The following is a 20,312-nucleotide window of genomic DNA, read 5'->3' on the forward strand; positions in this document are numbered from 1 at the left end:
GTTGAATAAATTATTAGAAGTTTTATTGATATATGTGTAGATATTTTAAAGATTTTTTGAAGGATTTTTACTCATTTTTAATTTGTTTTAATATAAAACTTTTTAGGGAAACTTTTAAAGAATTATTGGAATTTTCTTCCTGAAGGTTTTGCAAATTTTCAGAAAATTGGCAGTTTTTTTGCTGAATTTTTGGATTTTTTTCAGACAAGGGAACAATATTTTTGGTGTCCGTAAATGAAGACAACAGGACTGTTAACTGCTTCATTGTTTCGGTTCTATTTCAGAGCAATAACACGATCGCACTTGTCGTTCTTACCTTTTCAAATGTGGCCAGCAGTATGTGAGAGTGGCCCAGATGCTCTGCAGAGATAAAACAGTGGACACGTCTTTGCTTGTAATTCTGCTGCTGTACTTTCACGTCAGGCTGTGATAAAACACAGCAGCTCACCTTCTCCCTCGTCGACGACGGCCTGCACCACCATGGGGAAGATCTCCTTGTCCATATCAAACAGCAGCTGAGGAGAAAGAAAACACACACTGCAGATATTTATTCATACCAACGGCTTTGCACTCAAGCCGGGCCTCAAGCGGGCGCGTGGTTCAACAGTGAGCGTGCAGAAACGAGCCGCTTACCTCATCGTCGGCCCATTCACTGAGGTTGACGGTGTGCGAGGGCAGACAGAACTGCTGGCAGACTCCCCTCTTGAAGTGCACCGTCTCAGACTGCAGTGAGCTGTCCTGTGGCAGGTAGCTGCAATAAACACACAGGCGCTAATCAGCACGGAGAACGGGCTGCTTCTGTCTGTCTGTTGACGCGTGGGTGGTTCATTTCTAGGCATAACAGGCTCCCGGCGCTTAAATGCAGCAGTTACTAGAATTAATTGGGGTTTTTTTGTTTTTTTTTCTGAGCAGTAAACCAGAGAGGGGGAGTCTTATTTGAATAAATCTTATTCTGTGTGAAGTGCGGGACGCCGTAGGCAACATCTGCTCGCATCCTGTCAGGACAGAAATAGAATCAGAGGCAGCTCTTTATGCAAGATATTCACATACTGACACATAACATAAAATATGTTATGCAAGACCACGTTGGCATAACTTATGAGCATCTGTATGAATATTTATGACTCCAGCTTCGTCTTCAACACCAGCCTCTATTTGCATTTATGTAGTTATCCTCTTGTTTTGTTTATGGATGCAACAATTCAACTTTTTCTCCTCAGATGAAGCCTAAACTTTGGCTGCTAATACCAATTTCAGATCCCAAATCTTTGCTGGGTATAAAGCTTTATTTTAGACTAAAAGACAAATTAAACGATGGTGTCTATTGACTATAATCCATGTCAGGTAAACTGAGCCTCCGTCTCACACTGCACACATCTCACTGGGATCGTTTCATGTAATGTAACACGAGTGCACGCTTGGTGTTGGCTTCGTAAGCGATGGCACAAACGTGGGATTTATAGTTTTAATAAAGACGCTGCATTTAATGTGGATCAGTCTCAAGTCTTTTGAGAAAACAGCGCGACAGTTTTTGAAGACAAACGGCAGCAGCAAACATCTCAAAGAAGATTATGCCAAAATAAAAGTCACACATTTTCAAGATGAGTGAGAGCAATTTGTGCTCATCTTAAGTGATTTAGTGACAGTTTAGCAAATAAATACATATAAAATCAGAACACACGTCAACACAGATGTGATTCTAAGACACAGACAGAGAAAAATGGACAAATTCCTCTGACTGCACTGCAAAAACTCAAAGTCTTGTCAAGTCTATTTGTCTTATTTTTAGTCAAAATGTCTCGTCCCACTTGATTTAAGATAAATCCTCTTAACAAGTGACATTTCAGCAGATAGAGGGATTTGTTTTAAGACAATGCATCTTAAATATCTTGTTAAGACAAATAATCTTGAAGTTATCTTGTTTTAACCCTCATGTCCTGCAGGTCAAATTGACCTGTTTTGAAGTTTAAAAATTAAAAAAAAATATATATATTTCACAGAAAAAACTTCCAGATTTTCAACATTTTTGGAGGGAAAATTTTATTTTCTTTAAGAACATTCACATAAAAATCAACCAAAATCCAGCGAATTTCGCTGGATTTTGGTTGATTTTTATGTGAATGTTCTTAACGAAAATATCAAAGGTTTTACCGATACATATGGAATCACTTTAGATATTTTTAGGATTTTTTTGGAAGATTTTTACTCATTTTTTGAAAATATTTACAATTTTCCGTTTTTTTTTTAAATTTTTATTTCTTGCCAAATTTGGGGATTTTTTTTTTAAATAAAACTTTTAATGCAAACTTTGAGGGAATTTTCTTCCTGAAGGTTTTGCAAATTTTTATAAATTTGGGGAATTTTTTGCAGATTTTTTTGGAAACAATATTTTTCGGTGCCGTAAATGAGAACAACAGGAGGGCACCTAAGTTTGACAATTCTGGTAAAAAAAAAAACACAGATTAAAATAAGTTTTCCCAGCTAATTTTAAGATCTCAACATTCTAAATATCATATGTTATTTCAAGAAATCTTAACAAGCCATTTTTCACTTGTTCTACTGGCAAAGTAGTTCCTTGTAATAAGTTTTTTTTTCTTGTTTTGAGAGGGGCACTTTTTCCAGTGTGAAATTAGCTGCTTTTCCCACTTACACTGGCACTCCATTGTGAAACTCCTCTATGGCCTGGTAGTAGATGGTGATGGCCACCTGTGTGTCGGCGTCAAAAGTAAACTCTACGTTGTAGCACGCTCTGTTCTTTCCCGCCGCCTCGTCACCCGGCAGCTTCAGGTCCTCGCTGCACCTGGAAAGAGTCAGGAGACAAAAACAGAAAATGTAGAAGTGCTTCAGGCTTGAATTGAATAAATGTTAGAAGTAGTTTGGCATTGGATGGTTATTCTTGTTTATGTGTGTTTTCAGGGTTCAGGGACATGCTGTGCTTTTATTTCTGGCTTCAGTTCTGTAATTGGACGGCATACGCAACACTTAAAAATAAGTCTGACCTGGAAAAAAACATGAATGATTTGACAGTATCCTTTAAAAACACCTCTGCGGATATTAAATTAGACAAACAGCTCAGCGGGTATAATGAAGGGTTACCACGAATGAGCCAGGTGGACCGACCTTACGAGCCGCAGCGTGTCCTTTCGAATGTTTATAAGGCTTCGTAGCGTCTTTACTGGTTCCTGAGGTGGAGGGGCTGCATACGGGAACTGAAGACAAAAAGAAAACAACAAATTATAGATGGAAAATACATGGTATGACTCGGACTAGCGTTCATTTTCTCTCAACCGCTCCACATTCCTCTCTTCACCGCAGCAAAATCGGTGTTAGGCGATGACCGTGGCTGCTCCGAGTTTAACCTTAGCACAAAGCGGGTTTTGGTTTGTCAGCACGGATCTCGTCGGCGCTGACAAGTGCTGAGCCGGGGAGAAAAATTTGCTCAGACTGTGTCTTTCCAGGGACAAGGCTGACACTTCAGACAGCACATTTCTGCAAACACTGGGACCACAGGAGGGTAAAAGAGTCCAGGGTCAAACAGAGTGCCTTTATATCAGGCTGCTTACAAAACCAAGCGGCTCTCTGATAAGAATGTGAAGCACATCCTAAGATTTGTTTAGCTACTTTCTCTTCACTGCAAAAACTCAAAATCTTTCCAAGTCTGTTATTCTTATTTTTAGTCAAAATGTCTCATCCCATTAGCTTTAAGATAAATTCATTTAACAAGAGACATTTCAGCAAGATGGAGGGACTTGTTTTAAGACAAAGAATCTTAAATATCTTGTTTTGATTTGTATTTTACAAGAAAACACAAAATTAGTTCAATACATCTCAAATTAGGAGGTTACATGAAAGTAAAAATGTATTTTTAAATGGAAAAACTGCTATTTTTTTTAGCATGTCTGGCTTATTTTAAGACACCTAAGCTTGACAATCCTGGTAAAATATAGTTTAACCCTTGTGTCATCCTGCGGGTCAAAACTGACCCGTTTTAAAGTTTGAAAATGTGGAAAAAATATATTTTCACAGTGAAATTTCTAAAGTCCACATTTTCAATCTTTTATTGGGAAATCCTGAACATTTTTTTGGTGGAAAAAAAAACGTTAAAAATGTTTCTGAAGAACATATTAGAAGTTTTACTGATATACATCTAATCATTTTAGATATTTTTAAGACTTTTTTGGAAGATTTTTATTCATTTTTTGAGAATATTTACAATTTTTTGCCAAATTTGAGGGATTTTTTAATATAATTTTTAAGGGAAACTTTTAAGGAATTATTGGAATTTTCTTCCTGAAGTTTTTGCAACTTCCCAGAAATTTGGGGAATTTTTTATGTGAATTTTTGGATTTTTTTTAGACAAGGAAAATATTTTTGGTGCCCATAAATGAGGACAACAGGAGGGTTAAATTAAGGTTTCTCAGCTAATTTTAAGATCTCAATAATTTAAATATCATAACTTAATTCAAGATATCTTACCAAGCCTTTTTTCACTTGTTCTACTGGCAGATCTTTTCACTTATTTCAAGGTAAAAGTTCCTTGAAATAAGTTTTTTTTTTCTTGTTTTCAGAGGGGCATTTTTTCCAGTGTTGTAAGCAGCCCTGCTTTTAGCAATAAAAACCATCATTAAAAAACTCTGTGTGATCTAAAGGTGCAGAATTTAAACTTGACCCAATCTGAGCTTCACTTCTCAGCACCGCTTTGTTGTGCGTTTGAAGCCAGAAGTTGCTGAATGAGCGTAAGGGGAGAGTCGAGGCGGTTGGAGGATCTCTGGAGGAGAAACATGCAGGATGTGGTCAGATACCTCGACACTACAACCCCTCATCTGTGTGCCTGTGTGTGTTTGAGCGTGTGTGGCGGTGAATGGCACCGTGTTCAGCACTACTACACATCTGGGCTCAGCAGGAGTCACGCCTGTAAACCACACAAACAAACACACACAGAGTAACAGATGCTGAAAAGATCCATTCATTGGAGCCTCACAGGCAACACTGTAGGTCTTAGAGCGTGTTAAACATCATGAAACGTCACAGAAACCGTCTGCGTGTCCTCACTCACACTGACATAAAAAACGTTTTTTTACCCTCAAATACAGGTGAGTATTGCTCAAAGAATTCACAGGTCAATATATATTAATGTTACACTGCAAAAACTCAACATCTTACCAAGTCTGTTTGTCTTATTTTTCGTCAAAATGTCTCATCCCATTGGCTTTAAGATAAATTCACGTAACAAGTGACATTTCAGCAAGATGGAGGGACTTGTTTTAAGACAATGCATCTTAAATATGTTGTTAAGTCAAACAATGTTGAAATGATCTTGTTTTAACCCTATTTTCACAGTGAAAACTTCCACATTTTGGCAATTTCTTTGACATTTTTTGATGGGAAAAAAACGAAATGTTGAAAAAAAATGTTTTTTTAAGAACATTCAGAAAAAAAATCAACCAAAATCCAGCGAATTTCACTGGATTTTGGTTGATTTTTTTCCTGACTGTTCTTAAAGAAAGTATTAGAACTTTTACTTATATGAAATCATTTTAGATATTTTTAGGATTTTTTTTGTTTTTTGGAAGATTTTTTTTTCATTTTTTAAAAATCATTTCTATTTCTTGCCAAATTTGGGGATTTTTATAAAAAAATTAAAACATTTAAGGGAAACTTTTAAGGAATTTTCTTCTTGAAGATTTTGCAATTTTTTTTATAAATTTTGGGAATTTTTTGCAGAATTTTGGGATGTTTTTCAGACAAGGAAACAATTTTTTTGGTGTCGTAAATTAGGACAACAGGAAGGTTACGACACCTAAGTTTGACAATCCTGATAAAATAGAGCTTAAAGTAAGTTTTGCCAGCTAATTTTAAGATCTCAATATTCTAAATATCATATCTTATTTTAACAAATCTGACCAATCCATTTTTCACTTGTTCTATTGGCAGATTTTTTTAAAACTTATTTCAATGTAAAAGTTCCTTGAAATAAGTTTTTTTTCTTGTTTTGAGAGGGGCATTTTTTCCAGTGTATATATTGGAGAGGGAGGCTCATTAAAGCAGATCTTTTTCTGAACATGTCATTTGAGTGAGAGTTTACAGCCACATTAGCCGCTCTGTGTGAAGCTGTATGGAGATAGCAACAGCCGTGTTTTGAGCCGAATGCTAACAGCAGGGAAACAAGTTCACACTGACAATGCTAACGAGCTGGAACTTAGGAGTTATGATGTTTAGTATAGTCACCGCCTGAACTAGCCTGCTGGCATGCTAACATTTGTAATTTAGTGCCATACACAAGCTGCGCTCTGAAGGTATACTAACTGTCCTACATACTAACTATCACACTAGACTGTTTTAGCAGCTAGTATGCAAAAATGAAAATGCATTTACTTGCAAAATACCAACTAGGACATGCATCCATTAAACTGAAACTGCCAGCTATGCTTCAAAACATGAAGCTAAATGTGTTGTAAAGATTTAAAACTTGCCTTTTTGTTTGTTTTCCTGTCTGAATAATTAGGCTCAAACTAGAGAACAAGAGTTGAAAATGAACAATAGCAACTGTTCCACCCCTCCAGCCCCTACACAAGTAAAACATTACATCATAACGGAAAACATAATCATTAAAAGAAAAGGAGAGGGTGTGCCAGCAAAGTACTGCTGAGGCTGTTGTTGTGAAGTCAGAAGCAAATTAGACACACTAAAATTTTGACCTGATTTGACAATTGCTAAAAGCTGTTGCAGTTGTTCCTCTGAGGAACACAAACATCTGCAGTATATTCCATTTAATATTTGTCTCAGCACTGAACTAAAAGTCAAACATGTCACCTTCATGATGGCACCGGAGGAAAGTCAGAGGATCACTGAAAGCCTCTGCAGAATTTCATGGCAATCCTCCTGTTTTCCTCATTTACGGGCACCAAAAAACACTGTTCCTTAGTCTGAAGACAATCCAAAAATACAGCAAAACAATTCTTCAAATTTATACAAAATTTGTAAAATCTTCATGAAGAAAATTCCAAAAATTCCTTAAAGGGTTCCCTTAAAAGTTTTATATTAAAAAAAATTGGCAAGAAATACAAATTTTAAAAATAAAAAAAAAGACTAAAAATCCTTCAAAAAATATTTAAAATATCCAAAATTATTATTATCAGTAAAATGTCTAATATTTTCTTCAAGAAAATTCACAAAAAATCTACCAAAATCCAGCGAATTTTTTGTGAATGTTTTTAAACATTTTTTGAACATTTCGTCTTTTCCACCAAAAAATATTCAAAAAATGTTCAAAAACTTCCCAAAAACGGTGAAAATGTGGAAGCTTTCACTGTGAAAATATTTTTTTTTCTCACATTTTCAAACTTTAAACGGGTCTAATGTATGGAGTCACAGGAGTGCCACATCAAAATATAAATAAACAAATAAATAAACAAATGTGGAAATATGAAGATAAATAAATAAATAAGTAAATAAATAAATGTAGAAATATGAAGAGAAATAAATAAATAAATAAAAGGAAAAAACAGAAAAGGTAAAAGCAAAAACAGAATTTTCCTTTTTATTTAATTATTTATTTATTTCTCTTTATATTTCCACATTTATTTATTTCTCTTTATATTTCCACATTTATTTATTTATTTATTTATTTCTCTATATTTCCACATTTATTTATTTATTTCTCTTTATATTTCCACATTTATTTATTTCTCTTTATATTTCCACATTTATTTATTTATTTATTTATATTTTTATGTGGCACTCCTGTGACTCCATACTATTTGACCTGCAGGACGAAACGAGGGTTAAAATCCTTTTTGTATTTGTGCGCTTCGGGCCGGACTTTCTGGAAAAATCCCTGAAAAAGCCGCGTCCATTATCATACTTGCCGGGCAGCGCAGGAGACCAAGAGCACAACAACTGCGGTCGGGTTTTTGATTCCACCGCACCATCTGCTTAGAAACCACCAAACATTATATAATGCTGGTAAAGCTTCAGACACACATACAAGAACAAAAAAAAACACACCACCACCAGCTGAATTCTATGCCCACAGGAGGATTATAAACACCCACATAATCGGGAGAAAAACTGCGCTCCTAATTTTAGCCCCAGTCTAGACAGAAACAGCAGTGCGACTGAGATTAGTGCTCAGTGAGATGGAGCCCAGTCTCTGCATATCAGCCTCACTTAGGCGAACACTTTAACTCCCTCCAAGCCTTTCGGTCTGTGTCAAATTCTGCCTTCCCTCTGCGGGGATCGAGCTCTTTGTGATCTGCGGCTCTCATTAGTTTGACCTTCAGGTTCATGATTAGGTTTGAACGAAGCCTCCGGAGGGACCGCCGCTTATCGAGCTCTCTGCAGAGGGAACCGGCAGGCTGTCATTTCACTTTTAATTAGTGCGACAGGATGAGACGTGGAAATAAATTTCAATTAGTGACAGTCTGACGGCGTGTTAATTGCCACTGCAGGAGCCACAGCTGCTGAAATGTATCCGAGAGAAGATGACAGCCACGTCGTTCGACGATGAAATGTCTACTTGATCCAGCAAGGGCTGAAAAAATGTTGTGTTTGCTACTCACATGTGAATGTGGCAAGACTCTGATGGACATTTGTCACTGTTTTCTGATATTTTATAGACTAAACATTTTTAAAAAACTCACAAATGACAATTAACTAACTGCTAGCTCCTTAAATTTACCGCTTTTTTATGGATAATGTAATGTAATGAACAATCTTCACACAATTTTATCTAATTTTGAGAGTGAAAGTTTATTCTTAACCATGGAAACAATACATGTACACTGCCAAAACTCAAAATCTTACCAAGTCTGTTTGTCTTATTTTTAGCCAAAATTCTCTTAACAAGAGTCATTTCAGCAGATGGAGGGACTTGTTTTAAGACTACGCATCTTAAACATCTTGTTAAATCAACCAATCTTGAAATTATCTTGTTTTGAGTTGAATTTTACAAGAAACTCAAAATAAGTTTAACCCTCGTGTCGTTCTGTGGGTCAAATTAACCCGCTTTAAAGTTTGAAAACGTGGAGGAAAAAAATTCACAGTGAAACGTCTGATGTCCACATTTTCAACATTTTTGGGAAATCTTTGAACATTTTTTGGTGGAAAAAAAGAAACGTTGAAAATGTTTCTTAAGAACATTAAAAACAATCAATTTTTTTGTGATTGTTCTTAAAGAAGTTTTAGAAGTTTTACTGATACATACGTAGTCATTTTAGATATTTTTAGGATTTTTTTGGAAGATTTTTACTCCTTTTTTTGAAAATATTTACAAGAGTTTTCTTGCCAAATTTGGAGGATTATTTAAAATACAACCTTTAATGAAAACTTTTAAGGAATTATTGGACTTTTCTCCAATAAATTCTTATTTTCGCCCGTAAATGAAGACAGCAGGAGGGTTAATGCATCTCAAATTAAGATTTCAAGATTCTAAATATCACATCTTATTTCAAGAAATCTTACCAAGCCATTTTCTCTTGTTCTATTGGCAGATTTTTTCCACTTATTTCAAGGTAAAAGTTCCTTGAAAGAAGTTTTTTTTCTTGTTTTGAGAGGGGCATTTTTCCAGTGAAGTGACATTTCAGCAGATGGAGGGGCTTGTTTTAAGACAACGCATCTTACATGTCTTGTTCAGTCAAACAATCTTGCAATTATCTTGTTCTGCATTGAATTTTACACGAGAACTCAAAATAAGTTTAACACATCTGAAATTAGGAGGTTACATGAAACAAAATCTATTTTTGGGTGAAAAACTACTATTTCTTTTTAGCATATCTGGCTTATTTTAAGATACCTAAGCTTGACAGTCCTGGTAAAATAGAGCTTAAAATAAGTTCCCAGCTAATTTTAAGATCTAAATATTCTAAATATCATATCTTATTTTAAGAAGTCTTACCAAGACATTTTCCACTTGTTCTGTTGGCAGATTTTTTTCACTTATTTCAAGGTTAAAGTTCCTAGAAATAAGTTTTTTTCTTGTTATGAGAGGGGCATTTTTCCAGTGTATCCCTTAAAAAACTCAAAAAAAACTCAAAAAAAAAAAGGATAACTGAGCATCTATGACTCCTTGACTCCTGGCTAAACTCCATCTGCTGAAGAACATCATGTACAATGACTGAGAGCTCCAGGAAGAAGGTTCAGTAGGACATTTTAGACACTGGTCTGCAGCGTTGGGCCAGCCAAAAAACTGCTCTTGGCCAACTTGTTTGGTGTGGGTTTATTTTACAAAAACAAAGACAGAATTATTCAAAGCCTAAAAATTTAGCTTTTCAATCCCCAGGCTACGTCTAAAACAGGAGCTCCTTCCATGGCAACGCAAACTGACAAAAAGGGACAAACATGGATGATCATTTGCTGTTTGCAGATAAAAGGGAGTTCATGTAGAAGGCAGAAACAACCTGGACACTAAGTTTTTTAAATCTGTGTTTTCTGTTGTGGTTACATTCTTCTCTGAAGTTTAAAATATCTCGGCAAAAAGTGAATTCTTCAAGGATGCGTATACTTGTAAAAACTTTAGGTTTCTGGCAGACAGCTGGGAATAGCTTTAGGCAACGTTGCCGTGTTGCGTTTGCAGGAAGGTCATGTTTTTAAATGCAAATCACATTTGTGGTGGTGGACTTCTGGCTGACTTTGTGCAAAACTTCATCCATTAGCATTTTATTTTTCAGAGGGTCATTTGGGGGCTGAATTTTGTTCCAGGTGAGACGGGCTTAGAGGTGAGTCAGACTGGACAGGTCAGCGGTTCACTGCAGGATCAACACATTCATGCTGACATTTACACCTGTGGAAAACTCAGAATCACCATTTAGCCAGTGAACGTCTGCACAGTAAACCCACGGAGAGAACAGCCGACCAACATGTTCAAACTCACAGGCAGGAAAGCCAATTGCTGCTACAAAAACAACACACAATATGAATTTGCGGCACATTTGCTGTCACAAGTTTTCCACAAACTTTTCCAAAAGTCCACATTAAGTTTGGCACATATGTGATTTGCGTATGAGAACATGATCTTTTTGCAAATTTGCACCAACGCCGCCAAAGGTTCCCCACAGCTACTGCCAGAAATGCTACTTATAGCAACCATAAACTGACATGTTTGCCACAAAACTTACTAGAAATTCAGCACCTCTGCCAAACTGTGGCGGTAAACCACCAGAGAACATGTGTGCCAGTAGTGGCAAACTTCTCATTATTGCCTGAATGTTGTTGGAGGTTCGTCACTAGTGGCCAGCACTGACAAAACATCCCTACAAGTTTACTGCAAAAACGTTTTGCTTTTGTAAGAATAAGTTTACTGCTGGAATGAAGGAAGTTTCATACTGTTGTTTAGACATGTTTTTAGCTCATAGAATTCATTGTGAACAAGTTTATTCAAGAGAAAAATCCAGCTAAAGCCTGAATCTGTCAAATCTAAGCCACAGTCAAAGTCTCTCGGTGTGAAATCTGCCCCAGAAACTGTTTGACTTTTAACTGTAGCTGTTAATGTGAGAATACGTACCGCTACTGGTCTGGTCCCCAGGAAGTTAAGGTCAGTGTTTTCCCCGAACAGGTAACCCTCCGGATGGGTGGAGTCAAACTTCTCTCCCCCCATGATGAAATGGCTGGCGAAGTAACTCCCTAAAAACAGAGAAAATCCCTTTAGAAACAAAAGAAACTGTAAATAATCTCAGATCATGAGAACATATGAGAGAGGAGCTAAAGGTAACCGTGTCAAACAGCTGCAAATAACTCATTTTCCATGTACATAGTTATTATTTTTATTATTTACTGCCTTCAAATCTTATTTGTTTTTCGACTGACTCAGCAGGTTGCACGAGAATAAAATTATTCTGAGAAAGTATATTGTTTTAAATTAAATTTCAGAACTCAAATTTATACTTTAAACTATTAGCTTCTGAGCTGTTTCTAACCTTTTTTCAAATGTGACTAAAATTTTAATAAAAATATTACATGGGTAGTTAATTTTTTCTATTCAAATAAGCAAATTCTAGATTTTTATGAGAAATAAATAAATGTTATTTTCATTTACTCCTTATAAGAAAGCAAAATTTAAAAACCCAACATAAAACGAGTGGTTGCAGACTGAGATTCTTTGCAGTCATTCTTTTGCCAGAAGCCAAACCTTCCCATCTGGCACTTCACTGGCATAAAACATTAACACTTCCTTTAAATATTTGAACCGTTTAGCTGGCACCGCCATCCACAGATACCTGCAGCCACTGCCAAGTAATATCAAAGAGCAAGGCGATGACACTTGAATTTAAATTTATCCTGAAAACTGGCAGGTAAGACTGGAAATAGAAAGAAAAGGGAGGACTAGTTTATCTCCTCTTATCTTCATACAACAAGCCTGACTGTTTGTGTGTCGACCTGTTTACCGGCACTCAGAGTTGATGACAACGAGGCTAAAAAAGGCGTTGTGCTTTTTAATCACAGGGGAGGCTAATATCATAAGACTGTAATGGTGGTTTACGGTCTTTAAATATATGCTGGGCAGCAAAGTCATGTTTCTGCCTGGAGGACATCTAGTCTGGAATCGCAGGTCTGAATCAGGACAGAGAGGATGAAGGGTTTACACTGCAGAAACTCAAAATCTTACCAAGTCTGTTTGTCTGATTTTAGTAGAAATGTCTCATCTCACTTGATTTAAGATAAATTCACTTAACAGGAGACATTTCAGCAACACGGAGGGACTTGTTTTAGGACAACGCATCTTAGATATCTTCTTAAGTCCAACAATTTTGAAATTATCTTGTTTTGAGTTGCATTTTATAAGAAAACTCAAAATAACTTTAACTCTCGTGCCGTCCTGTGGGTCAAATTAACACATTTTAAAGTCTGAAAATGTGGGAAAAAAATATATTTTCACAGTGAAACTTCTAATGTCCACATTTTCAACATTATGGGGAAATCTTTGAACATTTTTTGGTGGAAAAAGAAATGTTAAAAATGTTTCTAAAGAACATTCACACACAAAAAAAAAATCAACCAAAATCCAGCAAATTTTGCTGGATTTCGGTTGATTTTTTTTGGTGATTGTTCTTAAAAATTATAGGAAGTTTTACTAATATATATGGAATCACTTTAGTAGATATTTTAAGGATTTTTTGGAAGATTTTTACTCATTTTTGTAAATATTTAACAGAATTTTCTTGCCAAATTTGGGGGATTTTTATTGTTGTCAAAATAAAACTTTTAAGGGAAACTTTTGAGGAGTTATTGGAATTTACTTACTGAAGATTTTGCAAATTTAAATTTTGAAAATATGGAATATTTTTTGGATTTTTTGGAAGGTTTTTACTTACTTGTTGATAATATTTACAAGAATTTTCTTGCCAAATTTGGGGGATTTTTAAAAAATAAAACTTTAAAGGAATTACTGGAATTTTCTTCCTGAATTTTTTGCAAATATTTAAAAATTTGGGGATTTTTTTTGCTAATTTTTTGGATTTTTTTTTTTCAGACAAGGAAACAATATTTTTTGGTGCCCGTAAATGAAGATGACAGGAGGGTTAATACATCTTAAATTAGGAGATTACATGAAAGCAAAAATCTATTTTTGAGTGAAAAACAACTATTTTTTTAGCATGTCTGGCTAATTTTAGGACACCTAAGCTTGACAATCCTGGTCAAATAGAACTTAAAATAAGTTTTTCCAGCTAATTTTAAGATCTCAAGATTCTAAATATCATATCTTATTTAAAGAAATCTTACCAAGCCATTTTTCACTTGTTCTATTGAGCAGATTTTTTCACTTATTTCAAGGTAAAAGTTCTTTGAAATAAGTTTTTTTTCTTGTTTTGGGAGGGGCATTTTTTCCAGTGTAGATGTTCTGACCTTAAAGCCATTAACATGGTAGAGGAAACAAAAAGCTCCGATGACGAAGCTCTCTGCCTCTCAACTCATCACCTTCTTATTATTTACAGCAGGTGGAAGAGGCGACCAGGGCTCAGGCTTTGTCACCAGATCCCACAGACAGGAACTGGGGCTGACAGATCGGTTTCACTGGCAGCCATCGCCACCACCTTCCTCCCCTCCCATCGCCACCACAACCGCCACCTCAGCTTCAGGCGGCAACCAGCACCGTTATATCACCAATTCACACAGCCAGCGACTAATTTGGCCGCTGTGGTGAGAGTGGCAGCCACAAGTCAGCAATTCTATGCTTTTTTCCAGAGCATAATGTCACAATAAATCTAAAACGGTGGAAGTCTGAGCATGCGATTTGGTTTCAGGTCTCATTTTGAGGGAGGTTCTTGCTTTCTTTTATGTCTCTGCATAGGGCAGATTTGAGAAGCAATAACGTTCTATCTTCTAACACAATTCCCTTTTGGATGTCAAAATTGGATTACCGCTAAACCCGCAAAGGGAGCTAAACACAAAAACGTCACATGGAGGAACAATAACGTGACAGATTGAAAACACAGAGGTCAGGCTGAGGTCCAAAGGACGGTTTGGGAGTCAGGTGGACGGCCAGTAAGAGAGCAGTGCTGGCTGATCTAAACAAAATAAAGAAAGTGGCATATTGCAAACGTGTCACAGGCCAGCAGCACCTTAATAAAATCCTACTAAAGTTTACAAGAGATCAAAGAAATGGTAACCAAGACTGAAAAGTACTCCACAATAGATGGTTTTCAGTTAAAGCTGAAGCAGTTGTCCAAATAATCAACTCGAAGGTTGACAGAAAGCTAAGCGTTTTAATCAGAATAAACAGAAAATCGCTAGTTCTAGCATCCAATTTGGTTGCAAATGTTGATTTTTACCCTGTAGCATAACCTTCCACAATAATAAACTAAATACTTGGGTGTTTCAGTCGTTTTTATCTGTATTTTATTCCCTAATAATCAACCAAGATAATTAGTTCAAGGAATATTGATAGTACTGATACTTGTATTATATCTTCATATCTCTAAATTACTAAAAAATATTATCTTAGTTGATTAAAATTAACAATTACGAGCAATTAGCAAATAATTTAAAATGCAAAACATTCTTGAATTTCAGCCACAAAACAAAAATGTGTAGATTTTGGATACATTTGACTTGATAAAAAACTATTTTATAAAACTGTAACAGTGAATAATCACGCACATATTAAAGGATAATGAAGATCATCATTAGCTGCAGTCCCATTTTAATTAAGTAAACCTGAATAGATGCCAGTCACTGGGATGAAACTTATCTACTGATGGCTGTGAGGCTGCTCTTTTTTATTTTCATCCTCTGGGAATCCACCATGACTTATTCATTTCCACGGGGCAGCCTGATTTAGTCATGGTGCCAAAAAAAAACAAGTCCAGCTACACAGATGAACCAAGAGAAAAGCCAAAGGGGCTCGGCAAGAAGATGAAAAATAAAAGATTATGTTGTACAAACACACGCACGGGGAGGAAACATGTAGAGGATAGGAGTAGAGGATAGTGGTGATCATGTGTGTTGCATGGATATTATAGCAATGCTGCAGTTAGAAATAAGAATAAATGATCATAAATATGTGGAATAAAGTGGAAGGGTGTGTTATATAAAGCACAGGTCTCCACAGGTAGCTGCTCGAGGTTGGAGGCTGAAATTACCCTGCAGGCCTGTCAGCAAACAAGGTATGATGGTGATGGTTTCCCCCCTTCATGCCCAGAATAAATCATCTGCAGTGAGCCGTGGAGCATGGCACCGCTTCCCACCCCGGTGTGACCTGTTGTTCGGTGCACTTACCAGATTTCGGTGGGTACCGGTACACCGAATTGGACGGGATGTCCACTTCTTCCACGCCTATGTTCTGCCTGCTCGTCAAAGCTCCCATTTCCAGTCAGATAAAGACCGCACGGGTTAACGGGCATAACACTTCAGGTTGGGCTTTGTGCGCTGCGCCTCTTTATTCCCTATCATTTAATCCAGTTCGTGCTGCCCTGTCCATTTCTGTCGGGTCCAAGTCCCGCCGTGAATGTGACCGTCCCGGGGATTAGTCCTCTGGCTGCTTATCCCCCCTCGCTGCTCGGCTCGTTTTGAGGCAGAAAACAGCCGTAGTAGTCGCTTTAACAGCGGGGAAGCGCTCTCATGGTGAGCCGCAGTCGCACAGTCCGCCTAAGCCAAATCTCCACGGCTTGTTTTTTTCCTTCTTCTTTTGTTTTACTTTACCGGCCACACGTTTTTGTTTGTTTGTTTTTTGTTTGTTTTTTAAAGCGATGTCCGTCGACTCGTTCTCGCCTCCGGCCCCGCTGGATGTTGCTCTCCGGTGCTGGTCGTCGCTGGATCCTGTCAGAGTGGTCTGTGGCTCCCCATGACGTCAGCCAGGCACAAATCCGGACCGTGGTTTTTTGCGCAGTCCCCCGTTCAGCTGCCGCTAGTGACGAGCCGCTTTATAACGTGACCTTCCTACGCCAACCGTGCGAGCAGGGCTGACTGCAGTGCAGGGAGGACGGCGGCTCCGCGGGACACACGCCGAGCCCACGGTCAATGTCCACACAAGCGTGGAAACAAACTCGTTAAATCTCGTCAATTTAAGCTTTTTCCCCTCAACAAGTACAAGTATAGCCACAAACAAGCTAACGGCTAGAGTGGCGCAGCAACCACGATTACTGGCGCAGCAGCCTTTACAATTAATAAAATAACAATAAACAACAGTTAAATCCACTTTAAAAGTGAATTAGGTGATTTAAACGGGACTAAACCAAACAAAGGCAGCAATAGCGGTCCGCGACTGCGTTACACCGCCTCCCTGCCGACAGGGGGCGGTGTAACGGCTGCCGGAAAGAAGGCGGAAGGCCCAGCAGCCAATCAGAGGAGGCCAACACGGGGCGCAAAGAAAGGGGAAAAGGAAGCTTTATTGCCGCCATTTCGCGTGAAAAGCAGCGCCGTCGGAGCAACGTGAAGGGCTGAACAGTTAGGTACAAAGCGATTATTTAAATTAAAACTTATATTTGGTGGTTTTAAAACGGGAAAAGTAGCCGTTTTGTTGCACAGTAGGGCCTAACGGTTTCTGTCTAAACTGCCCTGCCCTGTTGCTTAGAGACGAGAAAATGAGCTACGGAAGGCCGCCGCCAGACGTGGAGGGGATGACCTCCCTGAAAGTGGACAACCTGACCTACCGAACTTCACCGGAGACTCTGCGCCGAGTTTTCGAGAAGTACGGTCGGGTGGGAGACGTTTACATCCCCCGGGACAGGTACACCAAGGAGAGCCGCGGCTTCGCCTTCGTACGGTTCCACGACAAGCGCGACGCCGAGGACGCGATGGACGCCATGGACGGCGCGCTGCTCGACGGGCGGGAGCTGCGGGTTCAGATGGCCCGCTACGGAAGACCGCCGGACTCCATGTACAGCCGGAGAGGGGCTCCGCCACGCAGATACGGAGGGTACGGACGCAGAAGCAGGAGGTAATCCTGTTTAGGTTTAGTCGAGGGAGTCGTTAGCTTACATGTAGCTTTAAAGAGCCAAAGACGAGCACATGGCGCCTCAAAGGAAAGTAGTACAACATTACGTATCCTTTCACCAGATGTCATTATGTAATGGTAGGATGTTTCACAGTGTAATAGCATTTAGACTCTTGGAATTTTAATTTACACATTATTGCAGTCTGCCACATTCTTTCTTTATCCTGGTATGTTTAAGAGCACTGTGCTGCAGTTAATGAGGTTTTAATCAATAAGGACTTCATGGCTTGTGAAAAAAGTTGTGCCTTGATAAAAACAATTAAACTGTAGTTTGAGTTCAAAGTTCACGTTGCATTTCCTTAACAGCAACTCTAACTAATTCAACAGCTGATCATTTTTTACCCAGTTAGCTTCATATTCCAGTTATGAGCATGATCCAATCAGCTTATCAGACTCCATGTTATCTTGCTCTTTGTCTGTGTTATTAAATCACTTCTTTCTGCGTTTACAGCCGTTCGGCCAGTCCCCGCCGTCGCAGACGAAGCCGCAGCCGCTCCAGGAGCAGAAGCCGATCCCGATCCAGGAGCCGCCACCACTACAGCCGCTCCAGGTCCCGCTCCTACTCCAGATCCAGGTCCAGGTCCAGGTCCAAGTCTAAGTCCAAGTCCAGAACCCCGCGACGAAGCAAGTCAAAGTCTCCTTCCAGGTCTCGATCCCGCTCCAGGTCCAAGTCGAGGAGTCGAACCCCGCCTTCCAACAGAGGGTCAAAATCCAGGTCCAGGTCCAAATCCAAGAGTAGACCTAAATCCCCAGAGGACACCGGAGCCGAGTCTTAACCCAAACATGGACACAACAAGACGGTATTCAGGGGAAAGGGGGATTCTTATGTTAAGTTTGAGATGGCTATTGGTCATCAGTTGTGTATTCTGCAGGCTTAATGCTGCATTGCAGTCATTTGCAGACGAGCAACTAAGTCTGCAGAATTCTTAATGTGTTTAAAAATAAAGTAAGTTTGGGACTAATCTAAAGTCCTTGTTCTGAGTGTGCTTTACTTTGCTTGTATGTCCAGCCAAGCTAAAGCACACGCAGACAGAAGGAGATTTGGATTGGCACTGTCATATCAAAGTGGGTTAGTAATCACATTTGTGCTGATGTGAGTGTGTAATGGGAGGGAGTGGGTGGTTGGGACGTGGGAGTGCTTCACTCAAAAACGTTCACCTAAATGTGGAATTCTTTCCTCCAAGCTGCGGAGTCCTGTTTGCAAAGGGAGGAGGAGAAGGAGGAGATGGGGGTGTGGCAGTGTGAGAGCAGTTAGTGTGTGACCCGCCCATGTGACCTGCCTGTTGCTGAGAGCGATGGCAGTTGCTAAGGAGCAGGTCACCAAGGCAACGGTGGTTGCTATGGAGCAGGTCGTCATGGCGGTGGTTCGGGCTGTCAGTTGGTGTATGAGGTGGTGTGGTGAGGTACGTTCACGGGGATCACAGGCAGATGCACTGAGTACTGTGGTTTCCTCCGCCTCTCACAAAGGAAACGGACCCCGAGGTTTGTTTTTCAAATATGCCCGAGTGTAAAAAAAAAAATCTTGCTAGAGCTAGTTTTTGGGAGTGTGGGGCCAAGGACAGGTGTGTAAACAAATGTGAAACTTAATAGAAATGTTAGGTTTACGTAAAGAAGATGGATGACCACAGAGTCAGTTTGATAAATGTTAGTGTCAGGGTGCAGATCAGACCAGTACTGCATTTAAATGTCCAGGTCAGCTGCAGGACTGAATGTAGCCTCCTAGTTTTTCTCTTGCTAACTCCGTTTTGTTTTTCCTTCCAGATCTCAGATGATTGAGCCTTTGCTGAGGACATCAGGATCAGTCTCACATTGAGCGAGTGGACTCCACTATTACCACTGAATGCAGACTGAAAGGTTATTGGAGTTTGGTCTAAAATGTTTTAAAATGTTTAATTTGACCTAATCTGCCTACATAAATTCTGTAACTTTGAAATGATCGTTTGTAAAGCTGAGTATATTGAAAGGGATTTGTAAGGTCTTTGTCCCATTTAATTTTTTTTAATTTTGCCATTTCGACTGAATTTGTACTTAATAAATTCTTCTGAATTAAAGTAGATTCCATTCAGTGAAATCCCTCATTTAGCACTCTTTCCAGTTGAAAGAGTTTTATTTTCACAGTCGATGTAGAAAAGGTTGTCACGTTTTGATGTTCAGAGCATTTCCAGTTATGTTATACCACTCTTACAGAGGACGATGGCTTACTGTACAGTGTCACGAGAGCCACTTAATGTGTAACTTTGCTAATCCAGCAGCATAGTGTTTTTTCTTTTTCTGCCAAGTCATTTTTTTTTTCTCTGTCTGGTTAAAGTTGCTTTCCTATGACTCTAACCCTCTTTCTTGTGTATCTTTTGTGCACTAGGCGCAGTTGTGTAGCAGTTGAGTAATGCTGGTTAGCTGTTAAGATGCGGTGCAGTGCGGTGGTGACATGGTGTGGCGTGTTGCGGTGCTGAGTGCCCGGCGCTGTTCCGGGGCTCGACCCTCCGCTGCCGTTTGCCGGTTTGTAAGCTCACAGGTGTGGCAGATCATCCATCCTCTCCTGTCTCGTGACCTCTCCTTCCCTCCATGTGCTGTACAGATTCTCTCCTTCCTTTTCTCTCTTTTCTCCCTCCTCTCCCCCCCCCCCTCAACCCCACTGTGGTTTATCCACTGTTGATAACTGGTCTTGCTCGCTTTGAAATTGGGTCCAGTGCGACCCCGAGTGAAGGGTTTAAAGGGCAGTTTTGGCTGCTTAATGAATATTTTTTTTGTGTATTGCATTCCTCTGTGAACCTCTCAGATGTCTTGTAATTGCTTCAGGTGAATGCTAATAAACATCTTTGTTGTAAATAAGTTGCTCATGTGCTTTTTGTCGTGTTTTTACTCCTGAGATGCATCAGAATAGATT

General features: G+C 38.9%; 2 protein-coding genes across 6 annotated transcripts in view; one reads left to right on the plus strand and one right to left on the minus strand.

Annotated features, from left to right (window-relative positions):
* rnf157 (ring finger protein 157) overlaps positions 1–16,414 on the minus strand; it is a 32,752-nt gene extending 16,338 nt beyond the window's left edge. Inside the window, 7 exon segments of the mRNA XM_022189911.2 lie at positions 317–360; positions 449–515; positions 634–751; positions 2,651–2,800; positions 3,121–3,209; positions 11,501–11,619; positions 15,712–16,414. Of these exon segments, the coding sequence (XP_022045603.2) occupies positions 317–360; positions 449–515; positions 634–751; positions 2,651–2,800; positions 3,121–3,209; positions 11,501–11,619; positions 15,712–15,799 (675 nt within the window). The 5' untranslated portion in view covers positions 15,800–16,414.
* Positions 16,415–16,737: 323 nt separating this feature from the next.
* Positions 16,738–20,257, plus strand: srsf2a (serine and arginine rich splicing factor 2a). 5 transcript variants are annotated; one of them, XR_007937946.1, is made up of 5 exons: positions 16,738–16,883; positions 17,006–17,371; positions 17,880–18,228; positions 19,190–19,282; positions 19,788–20,257. XR_007937946.1 is itself a non-coding variant. In XM_051939422.1 (4 exons), the coding sequence occupies exons 2-3, from the start codon at positions 17,016–17,018 to the stop codon at positions 18,202–18,204; spliced, it is 681 nt and encodes a 226-aa protein (XP_051795382.1). In that variant the 5' UTR covers positions 16,738–16,883; positions 17,006–17,015; the 3' UTR covers positions 18,205–18,228; positions 19,190–20,257. The 5 variants fall into 5 exon arrangements, 3 of the variants coding, with proteins under 3 accessions (XP_051795382.1, XP_022045607.1, XP_051795383.1); XR_007937945.1 differs by having other exon boundaries at positions 17,880–19,282; XM_051939422.1 differs by having other exon boundaries at positions 19,190–20,257.
* The last annotated feature ends 55 nt before the right edge of the window (positions 20,258–20,312 follow it).

Source organism: Acanthochromis polyacanthus, chromosome 19, assembly GCF_021347895.1.
Source record: "Acanthochromis polyacanthus isolate Apoly-LR-REF ecotype Palm Island chromosome 19, KAUST_Apoly_ChrSc, whole genome shotgun sequence".
Taxonomy (NCBI): Eukaryota; Metazoa; Chordata; class Actinopteri; family Pomacentridae; genus Acanthochromis; species Acanthochromis polyacanthus.